Source organism: Bombina bombina, chromosome 6, assembly GCF_027579735.1.
Source record: "Bombina bombina isolate aBomBom1 chromosome 6, aBomBom1.pri, whole genome shotgun sequence".
Taxonomy (NCBI): Eukaryota; Metazoa; Chordata; class Amphibia; order Anura; family Bombinatoridae; genus Bombina; species Bombina bombina.
The window spans coordinates 9,630,849-9,646,110 of NC_069504.1; the positions used below are offsets into that span (position 1 = coordinate 9,630,849).

The following is a 15,262-nucleotide window of genomic DNA, read 5'->3' on the forward strand; positions in this document are numbered from 1 at the left end:
CCACGACTCTAAATACCGGCGTTAGAAAGATCCCATTGAAAAGATAGGATACACAATTGATGTAAGGGGATATGCAGTATGGAAAAGTCGCGGCTGGAAAGTGAGCGTTAGACCCTTTAATGACTGGCTCCAAATACCAGAGGGCGGTAAAAACCAGCGTTAGGACCCTCTAACGCTGGTTTTGACGGCTACCGCCCAACTCTAAATCTAGGCCCAAGTGATTTTTAGTATTGGGCTATAAAAGGCCCATTAGTATTGGGCTATAAAAGGCAAAACTACAAGAAACCTGTTTTTCACCTTTTTCATACATTTTCAAAAAGTCAGCATTCCTACCAATGAGAGAACGACCCTAGGTCATGTGACTGATATTGAGTGAAACCGTTACGCGAAGGGGAACGCTGCACTAAGAAGCAGGAAGTCTCACCAGGTTTGCACATAGTATATAATATGGCTTGGGAGACGTTGGATCCGCCGGTTGTGAGCGCAGGGAATGGTGATACTTTTTCAGGCTTTTATTGCTGGAGTGGCCAAACGAGCTATATAGTTCACCGCAAGTGCACTGGATAAAGACTATTAAGAGCTTTTTGATAGAACTAAAGCTGACTTTTTTTGCATCTTGGAAATTTAAGGTGGTTCTATCTTATTGATAGAAAAAATCAGCACGACAGTCCTCCTTGCAAATAATCTTCAATATTTATTGTTACATTATAGGAACAGACAAAGACACCACAACGTTTCGGGGCAGGTGCCCCTTAATCATGTGATACAAACAATCACAGCACACCTGATTTAAATAGGCTAGTACCTGGGAATTTAACCCTTACATTCTAAAAAATACCAAACAGGTAAATATAGCGCCCTCTTGTGTTACAGGTTGTGTGAAACAGTTACCATTAAAAAACAGCTAAGAAGCCTCCTAGAATACATAACAATATTTACACAGTAAGACAGAATATGTTATGCACCTTTACCAATAAGTGTTAGTTAAAATACCTTACCCTGAAAAAATTATTGTTAGATTCATTAGTGAATGACAATAATACCACATAAAAATGCAATATCTCAAATGCACAACATTACAATACCTACATTATATGCCTGATTATCTAATGAGAGAATAGAGAAAATCATAATCACCAATATAGAAAATGGATAGATTTAAATTCATACAAAATGTATATATATTGCCACAGTAGAACATTAACCAGGGATCTGCAAATCATGCTTCTCTGTGCACAATGGTGTTGATTTCAGTGAACATTCTAAAAAATGTAATAAAAATAAAAATATACATCAGTACAAATATTACACAAAAATATCATTTTCAATAGAAGGATGACCAATTAATGTCCATGTTCATTCCTCTTGGTTCTAGAGTATCTAATTTAAAAATCCAGAATGTTTCTCTTTGTTTGAGTAACAGTTCCCTGTTACCTCCTCGTCTAGGTGTATTCACTTGTTCTATTATCTGGAATCTAAGCTGGCTAATGTGGTGTCCAGCTGCAATAAAGTGATGTGCCACGGGAGCAGTATGAACCTTGCATCTTATGTTACTCTTGTGCTCTGTGATGCGGTCACCAATGCGCCTAGTGGACTCACCCACATAGCACCTCCCACATGGGCACTTAATGAGATAAACTACAAACTTGGTGTTACATGTAAAGTAATCCCTGAACTTAAACTTATATCCTATGTGTGTATGAAGAAAATACGGACTCCTTATAATGGAACCACAATTGCAGCAACCCAGACAGGGAAAGCATCCCAGACTTTTTTTTTAGTAATGTAACCTTGGGTTTGTGTTTTGCCAGGACCTATGTCAGCTCTAATCAATGTATCACACAAATTTTTGCTGCGTTTGTAGGCTGGCATAGGGTTCTGGCCAAACTCCTGTATATCTGGATTGCAACATTGGAGAATACCCCAATGGCGGTGAATAATTTTAGATATTAGATTACTCTGTCTGCAAAATTCTGAAACAAAAGTCATTCTCTTTTTATGATTTGCAGCTGGCTTGGGTTGCAACAAAATCTCTCTATCCAAAGGAAGTACATCATTGATAGTTTTAGAAATGAGTTTGTGGGGATAACCACGTTGCAAGAATTTATCTCCCATTTCCATCAATCTATTTGTAGAGGGGGTCTTATTATCAACAATCCGTTTTACTCTAAGCATTTGACTACGGGGCAAAGATTTCAAAAGTGAAGGAGGATGTGCACTATCAAAGCATAACAGGCTGTTCCTGTCAGTATCCTTCCTGTGACAAAAGATTCCAGGGCTCCAACGTCGCCCAACCAAACGCCAAAGATGTCGTCAATGTAGCGCCACCAGGTGGCACCACATTGACGAAACATCGGGTGCTCAAACACAAATTTTTCTTCAAATGAATTCATGTAAATATTAGCATAGTTGGGGGCGACGTTGGAGCCCATGGCCGAAACGTCGTGGTGTCTTTGTCTGTTCCTGTAATGTAACAATAAATATTGAAGATTATTTGCAGGGAGGACTGTCGTGCTGCTTTTTTCATTTGATACTTACAAGCTTGGCAGTTGCTTGTGACTATCCTCCTGCATCTGGGTGACAAGTGCTGGTCAAACCATCTTTACTTCTATCTTATTGATACTCTAAGAGAATCCTCTCATTTTTATTTGCACATAACTTGTAACACAGGGAGACATCCCCATTTTTATACATATTTTAATTGTGGTTTACCTGAATCTTATATATTCGTTCTGTTTTAGGATTGTGGATTTGTTTGGTTTTGTGAATATTAAGGGTTATATTTATTAAAGTGCGAACGGACATGATATGATGTAGCGTATCATGTCCGCGGCACATCGATAAATGCCGACAGCATACGCTGACAGCATTTATCATTGCACCAGCAGTTCTTGTGAACTGCTGCTGCAATGCCACGCCCTGCAGATTTGCGGACAATCTAGCTAGCAGGGGGTGTCAATCAACCCGATCGTAGTCAATCGGGTTGATTTCTGTCCGCCGCCTCAGAGCAGGCGGACAGGTTATGTAGCAGCGGCTCGCCGGAAATACGGGGCATTAAGCTCCGTACAAGGAGTATCTTATTGATACTCTAAGAGAATCCTCTCATTTTTATTTGCACATAACTTGTAACACAGGGAGACATCCCCATTTTTATACATATTTTAATTGTGGTTTACCTGAATCTTATATATTCGTTCTGTTTTAGGATTGTGGATTTGTTTGGTTTTGTGAATATTAAGGGTTATATTTATTAAAGTGCGAACGGACATGATATGATGTAGCGTATCATGTCCGCGGCACATCGATAAATGCCAACAGCATACGCTGACAGCATTTATCATTGCACCAGCAGTTCTTGTGAACTGCTGCTGCAATGCCACGCCCTGCAGATTTGCGGACAATCTAGCTAGCAGGGGGTGTCAATCAACCCGATCGTAGTCAATCGGGTTGATTTCTGTCCGCCGCCTCAGAGCAGGCGGACAGGTTATGTAGCAGCGGCTCGCCGGAAATACGGGGCATTAAGCTCCGTACAAGGCTTGATAAATTGACCCCTAAATGTTTTTTAAATTTAAAAATTTAGCAGATTTATTATATCTATATATTGTTATCAAACATAGAAGTCAATGAACATTTGGGTAACGGTGATAATAACATGGTCACATTTGACATTTCTTTTCATAAGCAGCGTCTTAAAAGTTTAACTAAGGCTTTTAATTTTAAGAAAGCAAAATTCAACGATCTAAGGAAATCATTAAATAACATACACCTAGATTATGAGTTGTGCATTCGTGTTTTAACGCTGAAAAAATAGTAATTTCAGCGTTAAAACAGCACCGCAGCCATTATGAGTCTTGTCGGTATGACTGCAACGTCAGACCTGCACACGTAAAAATTAATTTTTTTCATGGGACTTCCATAGCCCAGCCCTTACAAGTTTTGAGTTCTGGCTAAAAACCTTGCGTTACACACTATAACGACAAGATCTGTAACGCCATCTGAAAGCAGTAGTATTATCAGCGGTTCCTTCTCTAGGTGTAAGTGTATTATCAACAGTTCCTTCTCTAGGTGTAAGTGTATTATCAGCAGTTCCTTCTCTAGGTGTAAGTGTATTTTCAGCGGTTCCTTCTCTAGGTGTTAGTGTATTATCAGCAGTTCCTTCTCTAGGTGTTAGTGTATTATCAGCAGTTCCTTCTCTAGGTGTTAGTGTATTATCAGCAGTTCCTTCTCTAGGTGTAAGTGTATTATCAGCAGTTCCTTCTCTAGGTGTAAGTTTATTATCATCAGTTCTTTCTCTAGGTGTAAGTTTATTATCATCAGTTCTTTCTCTAGGTGTAAGTGTATTATCAGCAGTTCCTTCTCTAGGTGTAAGTGTATTATCAGCGGTTCCTTCTCTAGGTGTAAGTGTATTATCAACAGTTCCCTCTATAGGTGTAAGTTTATTATCAACAGTTCCCTCTCTAGGTGTAAGTGTATTATCAGCGGTTCTTTCTCTAGGTGTAAGTATATTATCAGCGGTTCTTTCTCTAGGTGTAAGTGTATTATCAGCGGTTCTTTCTCTAGGTGTAAGTGTATTATCAGCGGTTCCTTCTCTAGGTGTAAGTGTATTATCAGCAGTTACTTCTCTAGGTGTAAGTGTATTATCAGCAGTTTCTTCTCTAGGTGTAAGTTTATTATCATCAGTTCTTTCTCTAGGTGTAAGTTTATTATCATCAGTTCTTTCTCTAGGTGTAAGTGTATTATCAGCAGTTCCTTCTCTAGGTGTAAGTGTATTATCAGCGGTTCCTTCTCTAGGTGTAAGTGTATTATCAACAGTTCCCTCTATAGGTGTAAGTTTATTATCAACAGTTCCCTCTCTAGGTGTAAGTGTATTATCAGCGGTTCTTTCTCTAGGTGTAAGTATATTATCAGCGGTTCTTTCTCTAGGTGTAAGTGTATTATCAGCGGTTCTTTCTCTAGGTGTAAGTGTATTATCAGCGGTTCCTTCTCTAGGTGTAAGTGTATTATCAGCAGTTACTTCTCTAGGTGTAAGTGTATTATCAGCAGTTTCTTCTCTAGGTGTAAGTGTATTATCAGCGGTTCCTTCTCTAGGTGTAAGTGAATTATCAGCGGATCATTCTCTAGGTGTAAGTGTAATATCAGCGGTTCTTTCTCTAGGTGTAAGTGTATTACCAGCGGTTCCTTCTCTAGGTGTAAGTGTATTATCAGCAGTTACTTCTCTAGGTGTAAGTGTATTATCAGCAGTTCCTTCTCTAGGTGTAAGTGTATTATCAGCAGTTCTTTCTCTAGGTGTAAGTGTATTATCAGCATTTCCGTCTCTAGGTGTAAGTGTATTATCAGCAGTTCCTTCTCTAGGTGTAAGTGTATTATCAGCGGTTCCTTCTCTAGATGTAAGTGTATTATCAGCAGTTCCTTCTCTAGGTGTAAGTGTATTATCAACAGTTCCTTCTCTAGGTGTAAGTGTATTATCAGCGGTTCCTTCTCTAGGTGTAAGTGTATTATCAGCGGTTCCTTCTCTAGGTGTAAGTGTATTATCAGCGGTTCCTTCTCTAGGTGTAAGTGTATTATCAGCGGTTCCTTCTCTAGATGTAAGTGTATTATCATCAGTTCCTTCTCTAGGTATAAGTTTATTATCAGCAGTTCCTTTTCTAGGTGTAAGTGTATTATCAGTGGTTCCTTCTCTAGGTGTACGTGTATTATCAGCAGTTTCTTCTCTAGGTGTAAGTGTATTATCAGCAGTTTCTTCTCTAGGTGTAAGTGTATTATCAACAGTTCCTTCTCTAGGTGTAAGTGTATTATGAGCAGTTCATTCTCTAGGTGTAAGTGTATTATCAGGAGTTCCTTCTCTAGGTGTAAGTGTGTTATCAGCAGTTTCTTCTCTAGGTGTAAGTGTATTATCAGCATTTTCTTTTCTAGGTGTAAGTTTATTATTAGCAGTTCCTTCTCTAGGTGTAAGTTTATTATCAGCAGTTCCTTCTCTAGGTGTAAGTGTATTATCAGCAGTTCCTTCTTTAGGTGTAAGTGTATTATCAGCGTTTCCTTTTCTAGGTGTAAGAGTATTATCAGCGTTTCCTTCTCTAGGTGTAAGTGTATTATCAGCAGTTCCTTCTCTAGGTGTAAGTGTATTATCAGGGGTTCCTTCTCTAGATGTAAGTGTATTATCAGCAGTTCCTTCTCTAGGTGTAAGTGTATTATCAACAGTTCCTTCTCTAGGTGTAAGTGTATTATCAGCGGTTCCTTCTCTAGGTGTAAGTGTATTATCAGCAGTTACTTCTCTAGGTGTAAGTGTATTATCAGCGGTTCCTTCTCTAGGTATAAGTTTATTATCAGCAGTTCCTTTTCTAGGTGTAAGTGTATTATCAGCGGTTCCTTCTCTAGGTGTAAGTGTGTTATCATCAATTCCTTCTCTAGGTGTAAGTGTACTATGAGCAGTTCCTTCTCTAGTTGTAAGTGTATTATCAGCGGTTCCTTCTCTAGGTGTAAGTGTATTATCAGCGGTTCCTTCTCTAGGTGTAAGTGTATTATCAGCGGTTCCTTCTCTAGGTGTAAGTGTATTATCAACAGTTCCTTCTCTAGTTGTAAGTGTATTATCAGCAGTTCCTTCTCTAGGTGTAAGTGTATTATCAGCGGTTCCTACTCTAGGTGTAAGTGTATTATCAACAGTTCCTTCTCTAGTTGTAAGTGTATTATCAGCAGTTCCTTCTCTAGGTGTAAGTGTATTATCAGCAGTTCCTTCTCTAGTTGTTAGTGTATTATCAGCATTTCCTTTTCTAGGTGTAAGTGTATTATCAGCAGTTCCTTCTCTAGGTGTAAGTGTATTATCATCAAATCCTTCTCTAGGTGTAAGTGTATTATCAGCAGTTCCTTCTCTAGGTGTAAGTGTATTATCAGCGGTTCCTTCTCTAGATGTAAGTGTATTATCAGCAGTTCCTTCTCTAGGTGTAAGTGTATTATCAACAGTTCCTTCTCTAGGTGTAAGTGTATTATCAGCGGTTCCTTCTCTAGGTGTAAGTGTATTATCAGCAGTTACTTCTCTAGGTGTAAGTGTATTATCAGCGGTTCCTTCTCTAGGTATAAGTTTATTATCAGCAGTTCCTTTTCTAGGTGTAAGTGTATTATCAGCGGTTCCTTCTCTAGGTGTACGTGTATTATCAGCAGTTTCTTCTCTAGGTGTAAGTGTATTATCAGCAGTTCCTTCTCTAGGTATAAGTTTATTATCAGCGTTTCCTTTTCTAGGTGTAAGTGTATTATCAGCGGTTCCTTCTCTAGGTATAAGTTTATTATCAGCAGTTCCTTTTCTAGGTGTAAGTGTAATATCAGCGGTTCCTTCTCTAGGTGTAAGTGTATTATCAGCGGTTCATTCTCTAGGTGTAAGTGTATTATCAGCAGTTCCTTCTCTAGGTGTAAGTGTATTATCAGCATTTCCTTCTCTAGGTGTACGTGTATTATCAGCAGTTTCTTCTCTAGGTGTAAGTGTATTATCAGCAGTTCCTTCTCTAGGTATAAGTTTATTATCAGCGTTTCCTTTTCTAGGTGTAAGTGTATTATCAGCGGTTCCTTCTCTAGGTATAAGTTTATTATCAGCAGTTCCTTTTCTAGGTGTAAGTGTAATATCAGCGGTTCCTTCTCTAGGTGTAAGTGTATTATCAGCGGTTCATTCTCTAGGTGTAAGTGTATTATCAGCAGTTCCTTCTCTAGGTGTAAGTGTATTATCAGCGGTTCCTTCTCTAGGTGTAAGTGTATTATCAGCGGTTCCTTCTCTAGGTGTAAGTGTATTATCAGCGGTTCCTTCTCTAGGTGTAAGTGTGTTATCATCAATTCCTTCTCTAGGTGTAAGTGTATTATCAGCAGTTCCTTCTCTAGTTGTAAGTGTATTATCAGCGGTTCCTTCTCTAGGTGTAAGTGTATTATCAGCGGTTCCTTCTCTCGGTGTAAGTGTATTATCAGCGGTTCCTTCTCTAGGTGTAAGTGTATTATCAACAGTTCCTTCTCTAGTTGTAAGTGTATTATCAGCAGTTCCTTCTCTAGGTGTAAGTGTATTATCAGCGGTTCCTTCTCTAGGTGTAAGTGTATTATCAACAGTTCCTTCTCTAGTTGTAAGTGTATTATCAGCAGCTCCTTCTCTAGGTGTAAGTGTATTATCAGCAGTTCCTTCTCTAGTTGTTAGTGTATTATCAGCATTTCCTTTTCTAGGTGTAAGTGTATTATCAGCAGTTCCTTCTCTAGGTGTAAGTGTATTATCATCAAATCCTTCTCTAGGTGTAAGTGTATTATCAGCATTTCCTTTTCTAGGTGTAAGTGTATTATCAGCAGTTCCTTCTCTAGGTGTAAGTGTATTATCAGCAGTTTCTTCTCTAGGTGTAAGTGTATTATCAGCGGTTCCTTCTCTAGGTGTAAGTGTATTATCAGCAGTTACTTCTCTAGGTGTAAGTGTATTATCAGCGGTTCCTTCTCTAGGTATAAGTTTATTATCAGCAGTTCCTTTTCTAGGTGTAAGTGTATTATCAGTGGTTCCTTCTCTAGGTGTACGTGTATTATCAGCAGTTTCTTCTCTAGGTGTAAGTGTATTATCAGCAGTTTCTTCTCTAGGTGTAAGTGTATTATCAGCAGTTTCTTCTCTAGGTGTAAGTGTATTATCAACAGTTCCTTCTCTAGGTGTAAGTGTATTATGAGCAGTTCATTCTCTAGGTGTAAGTGTATTATCAGGAGTTCCTTCTCTAGGTGTAAGTGTATTATCAGCGGTTCCTTCTCTAGGTGTAAGTGTATTATCAGCTGTTCCTTCTCTAGGTGTAAGTGTATTATCAACAGTTCCTTCTCTAGTTGTAAGTGTATTATCAGCAGTTCCTTCTCTAGGTGTAAGTGTATTATCAGCGGTTCCTTCTCTAGGTGTAAGTGTAATATCAACAGTTCCTTCTCTAGTTGTAAGTGTATTATCAGCAGTTCCTTCTCTAGGTGTAAGTGTATTATCAGCAGTTCCTTCTCTAGTTGTTAGTGTATTATCAGCATTTCCTTTTCTAGGTGTAAGTGTATTATCAGCAGTTCCTTCTCTAGGTGTAAGTGTATTATCAACAAATCCTTCTCTAGTTGTTAGTGTATTATCAGCATTTCCTTCTCTAGTTGTAAGTGTATTATCAGCAGTTCCTTCTCTAGGTGTAAGTGTATTATCAGCAGTTCCTTCTCTAGTTGTTAGTGTATTATCAGCATTTCCTTCTCTAGATGTAAGTGTATTATCAGCAGTTACTTCTCTAGGTGTAAGTGTATTATCAGCGGTTCCTTCTCTAGGTATAAGTTTATTATCAGCAGTTCCTTTTCTAGGTGTAAGTGTATTATCAGCGGTTCCTTCTCTAGGTGTACGTGTATTATCAGCAGTTTCTTCTCTAGGTGTAAGTGTATTATCAGCAGTTTCTTCTCTAGGTGTAAGTGTATTATCAACAGTTCCTTCTCTAGGTGTAAGTGTATTATGAGCAGTTCATTCTCTAGGTGTAAGCGTATTATCAGGAGTTCCTTCTCTAGGTGTAAGTGTGTTATCAGCAGTTTCTTCTCTAGGTGTAAGTGTATTATCAGCATTTTCTTTTCTAGGTGTAAGTTTATTATTAGCAGTTCCTTCTCTAGGTGTAAGTGTATTATCAGCAGTTCCTTCTCTAGGTGTAAGTGTATTATCAACAGTTCCTTCTTTAGGTGTAAGTGTATTATCAGCGTTTCCTTTTCTAGGTGTAAGAGTATTATCAGCGTTTCCTTCTCTAGGTGTAAGTGTATTATCAGCGGTTCCTTCTCTAGATGTAAGTATATTATCAGCAGTTCCTTCTCTAGGTGTAAGTGTATTATCAACAGTTCCTTCTCTAGGTGTAAGTGTATTATCAACAGTTCCTTCTCTAGGTGTAAGTGTATTATCATCAGTTCCTTCTCTAGGTGTAAGTGTATTATCAACAGTTCCTTCTCTAGGTGTAAGTGTATTATCATCAGTTCCTTCTCTAGGTGTAAGTGTATTATCAACAGTTCCTTCTCTAGGTGTAAGTGTATTATCATCAGTTCCTTCTCTAGGTGTAAGTGTAATATCAGCAATTCCTTCTCTAGGTGTAAGTGTATTATCATCAGTTCCTTCTCTAGGTGTAAGTGTATTATCATCAGTTCCTTCTCTAGGTGTAAGTGTAATATCAGCAGTTCCTTCTCTAGGTGTAAGTGTATTATCAACAGTTCCTTCTCTAGGTGTAAGTGTATTATCATCAGTTCCTTCTCTAGGTGTAAGTGTATTATCAACAGTTCCTTCTCTAGGTGTAAGTGTATTATCATCAGTTCCTTCTCTAGGTGTAAGTGTATTATCAACAGTTCCTTCTCTAGGTGTAAGTGTATTATCATCAGTTCCTTCTCTAGGTGTAAGTGTAATATCAGCAGTTCCTTCTCTATGTGTAAGTTTATTATCAACATTTTCTTTTCTAGGTGTAAGTGTATTATCAGCGTTTCCTTCTCTAGGTGTAAGTGTAATATCAGCGGTTCCTTCTCTAGGTGTAAGTGTAATATAAGCGGTTCTTTCTCTAGGTGTAAGAGTATTATCAGCAGCAGTTCCTTCTCTAGGTGTAAGTGTATTAGCAGCGGTTCCTTCTCTAGATGTAAGTGTATTAGCAGCGGTTCCTTCTCTAGATGTAAGTGTATTAGCAGCGGTTCCTTCTCTAGATGTAAGTGTATTAGCAGCGGTTCCTTCTCTAGATGTAAGTGTATTAGCAGCGATTCCTTTTCTAGGTGTAAGTGTATTATCAGCAGCTCCTTCTCTAGGTATAAGTTTATTATCAGCGTTTCCTTTTCTAGGTGTAAGTGTATTATCAGCAGTTCCTTCTCTAGGTATAAGTTTATTATCAGCAGTTTCTTCTCTAGGTGTAAGTGTATTATCAGCAGTTCCTTCTCTAGGTATAAGTTTATTATCAGCGTTTCCTTTTCTAGGTGTAAGTGTATTATCAGCAGTTCCTTCTCTAGGTATAAGTTTATTATCAGCGTTTCCTTTTCTAGGTGTAAGTGTATTATCAGCAGTTCCTTCTCTAGGTATAAGTTTATTATCAGCGTTTCCTTTTCTAGGTGTAAGTGTATTATCAGCGGTTCCTTCTCTAGGTATAAGTTTATTATCAGCAGTTCCTTTTCTAGGTGTAAGTGTATTATCAGCGGTTCCTTCTCTAGGTGTACGTGTATTATCAGCAGTTTCTTCTCTAGGTGTAAGTGTATTATCAGCAGTTCCTTCTCTAGGTATAAGTTTATTATCAGCTTTTCCTTTTCTAGGTGTAAGTGTATTATCAGCAGTTCCTTCTCTAGGTATAAGTTTATTATCAGCAGTTCCTTTTCTAGGTGTAAGTGTAATATCAGCGGTTCCTTCTCTAGGTGTAAGTGTAATATCAGCGGTTCCTTCTCTAGGTGTAAGTGTATTATCAGCGGTTCATTCTCTAGGTGTAAGTGTATTATCAGCGGTTCCTTCTCTAGGTGTAAGTGTATTATCATCAGTTCCTTCTCTAGGTGTAAGAGTATTATCAGCGTTTCCTTCTCTAGGTGTAAGTGTATTATCAACAGTTCCTTCTCTAGGTGTAAGTTTATTATCATCAGTTCCATCTCTAGGTGTAAGTGTATTATCAGCAGTTCCTTCTCTAGGTGTAAGTGTATTATCAGCGGTTCCTTCTCTAGGTGTAAGTGTATTATCAGCGGTTCCTTCTCTAGGTGTAAGTGTGTTATCATGAATTCCTTCTCTAGGTGTAAGTGTATTATCAGCAGTTCCTTCTCTAGGTGTAAGTGTATTATCAGTGTTTCCTTCTCTAGGTGTAAGTGTATTATCAGCAGTTCCTTCTCTAGTTGTAAGTGTATTATCAGCGGTTCCTTCTCTAGGTGTAAGTGTATTATCAGCAGTTCCTTCTCTAGGTGTAAGTGTATTATCAGCGGTTCCTTCTCTAGGTGTAAGTGTATTATCAACAGTTCCTTCTCTATTTGTAAGTGTATTATCAGCAGTTCCTTCTCTAGGTGTAAGTGTATTATCAGCGGTTCCTTCTCTAGGTGTAAGTGTAATATCAGCATTTCCTTTTCTAGGTGTAAGTGTATTATCAGCAGTTCCTTCTCTAGGTGTAAGTGTATTATCATCAAATCCTTCTCTAGGTATAAGTTTATTATCAGCAGTTCCTTTTCTAGGTGTAAGTGTAATATCAGTGGTTCCTTCTCTAGGTGTAAGTGTATTATCAGCGGTTCATTCTCTAGGTGTAAGTGTATTATCAGCAGTTCCTTCTCTAGGTGTAAGTGTATTATCAGCAGTTCCTTCTCTAGGTGTAAGTTTATTATCATCAGTTCCATCTCTAGGTGTAAGTTTATTATCATCAGTTCCATCTCTAGGTGTAAGTGTATTATCAGCGGTTCCTTCTCTAGGTGTAAGTGTATTACCAATGGTTCCTTCTCTAGGTGTAAGTGTATTATCATCAGTTCCTTCTCTAGGTGTAAGTGTATTATCAGCAGTTCCTTCTCTAGGTGTAAGTGTATTATCATCAGTTCCTTCTCTAGGTGTAAGAGTATTATCAGCGTTTCCTTCTCTAGGTGTAAGTGTATTATCAACAGTTCCTTCTCTAGGTGTAAGTTTATTATCATCAGTTCCATCTCTAGGTGTAAGTGTATTATCAGCAGTTCCTTCTCTAGGTGTAAGTGTATTATCAGCAGTTCCTTCTCTAGGTGTAAGTGTATTATCAGCGGTTCCTTCTCTAGGTGTAAGTGTATTATCAGCGGTTCCTTCTCTAGGTGTAAGTGTGTTATCATCAATTCCTTCTCTAGGTGTAAGTGTATTATCAGCGGTTCCTTCTCTAGGTGTAAGTGTATTATCAGCAGTTCCTTCTCTAGGTGTAAGTGTATTATCAGCGGTTCCTTCTCTAGGTGTAAGTGTATTATCAGCAGTTCCTTCTCTAGGTGTAAGTGTATTATCAGCGTTTCCTTCTCTAGGTGTAAGTGTATTATCAGCAGTTCCTTCTCTAGTTGTAAATGTATTATCAGCGGTTCCTTCTCTAGGTGTAAGTGTATTATCAGCAGTTCCTTCTCTAGGTGTAAGTGTATTATCAGCAGTTCCTTCTCTAGGTGTAAGTGTATTATCAACAGTTCCTTCTCTAGTTGTAAGTGTATTATCAGCAGTTACTTCTCTAGGTGTAAGTGTATTATCAGCAGTTACTTCTCTAGGTGTAAGTGTATTATCAGCAGTTACTTCTCTAGGTGTAAGTGTATTATCAGCGGTTCCTTCTCTAGGTGTAAGTGTATTATCAGCAGTTCCTTCTCTAGGTGTAAGTGTATTATCATCAGTTCCTTCTCTAGTTGTAAGTGTATTATCAGCAGTTCCTTCTCTAGTTGTAAGTGTATTATCAGCATTTCCTTTTCTAGGTGTAAGTGTATTATCATCAGTTCCTTCTCTAGGTGTAAGTGTATTATCAGCAGTTACTTCTCTAGGTGTAAGTGTAATATCAGCAGTTCCTTCTCTAGGTGTAAGTGTATTATCAGCGGTTCCTTCTCTAGGTGTAAGTGTGTTATCAGCAGTTCCTTCTCTAGGTGTAAGTGTATTATCAGCGGTTCCTTCTCTAGGTGTAAGTGTATTATCATCAAATCCTTCTCTAGGTGTAAGTGTAATATCAGCAGTTCCTTCTCTAGGTGTAAGTGTATTATCAGCGGTTCCTTCTCTAGGTGTAAGTGTATTATCAGCGGTTCCTTCTCTAGGTGTAAGTGTATTATCAGCGGTTCCTTCTCTAGGTGTAAGTGTATTATCATCAAATCCTTCTCTAGGTGTAAGTGTAATATCAGCAGTTCCTTCTCTAGGTGTAAGTGTATTATCAGCAGTTCCTTCTCTAGGTGTAAGTGTATTATCAGCAGTTCCTTCTCTAGGTGTAAGTGTAATATCAGCAGTTCCTTTTCTAGGTGTAAGTGTATTATCAGCATTTCCTTCTCTAGGTATAAGTTTATTATCAGCGTTTCCTTTTCTAGGTGTAAGTGTGACGTGATTACAAAGGGTAATCTGTGAAGCAATCATGCAGGTCGTTGGCATGATTCAGCAGATTCTCTGAGTTCTATCACAATACCTAGTTAAAGGGTCACTTATTGCTTGTCCTGGTCACTCTTACACAATAAATGACATATATTAGACCAAGTAACCAGCCCTAACACATCCGTCTCTTTCCTTCCACAACACTCTGACGATGAAGATAATTCAGGAGGTGAGTAAAGCAGCCTCCCCAGTCCTGACCATAGAATCTGTCCCCAGCCCCAATGTGCAAAGGAGCCCAGAACCAGGTTAGTACAGCAGAGAAGAACCTGAGGGCCCATAGAGTCTGTGCCAGCCACAATGTGCAGAAGAGCCCAGAACCAGGTTAGTACAGCAGAGAAGAACCTGAGGGCCCATAGAGTTTGTGTCAGCCACAATGTGCAGAGGAGCCCAGAACCAGGTTAGTACAGCAGAGAAGAACCTGAGGGCCCATAGAGTCTGTGCCAGCCATAATGTGCAGAGGAGCCCAGAACCAGGTTAGTACAGCAGAGAAGAACCTGAGGGCCCATAGAGTCTGTGCCAGCCACAATGTGCAGAGGAGCCCAGAACCTGCTTAGTACAGCAGAGAAGAACCTGAGGGCCCATAGAGTCTGTGCCAGCCATAATGTGCAGAGGAGCCCAGAACCAGGTTAGTACAGCAGAGAAGAACCTGAGGGCCCATAGAGTCTGTGCCAGCCACAATGTGCAGAGGAGCCCAGAACCAGGTTAGTACAGCAGAGAAGAACCTGAGGGCCCATAGAGTCTGTGCCAGCCACAATGTGCAGAGGAGCCCAGAACCTGCTTAGTACAGCAGATCGTAAGAAGTGAATACAGCGCCAACAAGAGGCCAAGGGATAAATATACTCACAGAGAGATAAAAGAAGATTATTTAATGAACCATGTTAAAAAGCATCAGTAAAAAATGTAAAAAAACTCATAGATAAAATTACAAAAACAGGAATATCTTGCAGGAGCGGCTAAAGCTGATAATTACAATAAAAGAAGAGATAATCACAGGTGATCAGTGTGAGCGGCTAAAGCTGATAATTACAATAAAAGCAGAGATAATCACAGGTGATCAGTGTGAGTGGCTAAAGCTGATAATTACAATAAAAGCAGAGATAATCACAGGTGATCAGTGTGAGTGGCTAAAGCTGATAATTACAATAAAAACAGAGATAATCACAGGTAATCAGTGTGAGCGGCTAAAGCTGATAATTACAATAAAAACAGAGATAATCACAGGTGATCAGTGTG

At 38.9% G+C, this 15,262-nt stretch overlaps 1 protein-coding gene across 2 annotated transcripts in view; it reads left to right on the top strand.

Moving 5' to 3' along the window:
• The first annotated feature begins 14,116 nt into the window (after positions 1 to 14,116).
• MIOX (myo-inositol oxygenase) overlaps positions 14,117 to 15,262 on the top strand; it is a 180,517-nt gene continuing 179,371 nt past the window's right edge. For both annotated transcript variants that reach the window (XM_053716307.1, XM_053716308.1), the window contains exon 1: positions 14,117 to 14,198. In XM_053716307.1, coding sequence (XP_053572282.1) covers positions 14,181 to 14,198 — 18 coding nt within the window. In that variant the 5' untranslated portion in view covers positions 14,117 to 14,180. The remainder of the gene's footprint in view (positions 14,199 to 15,262) is intronic.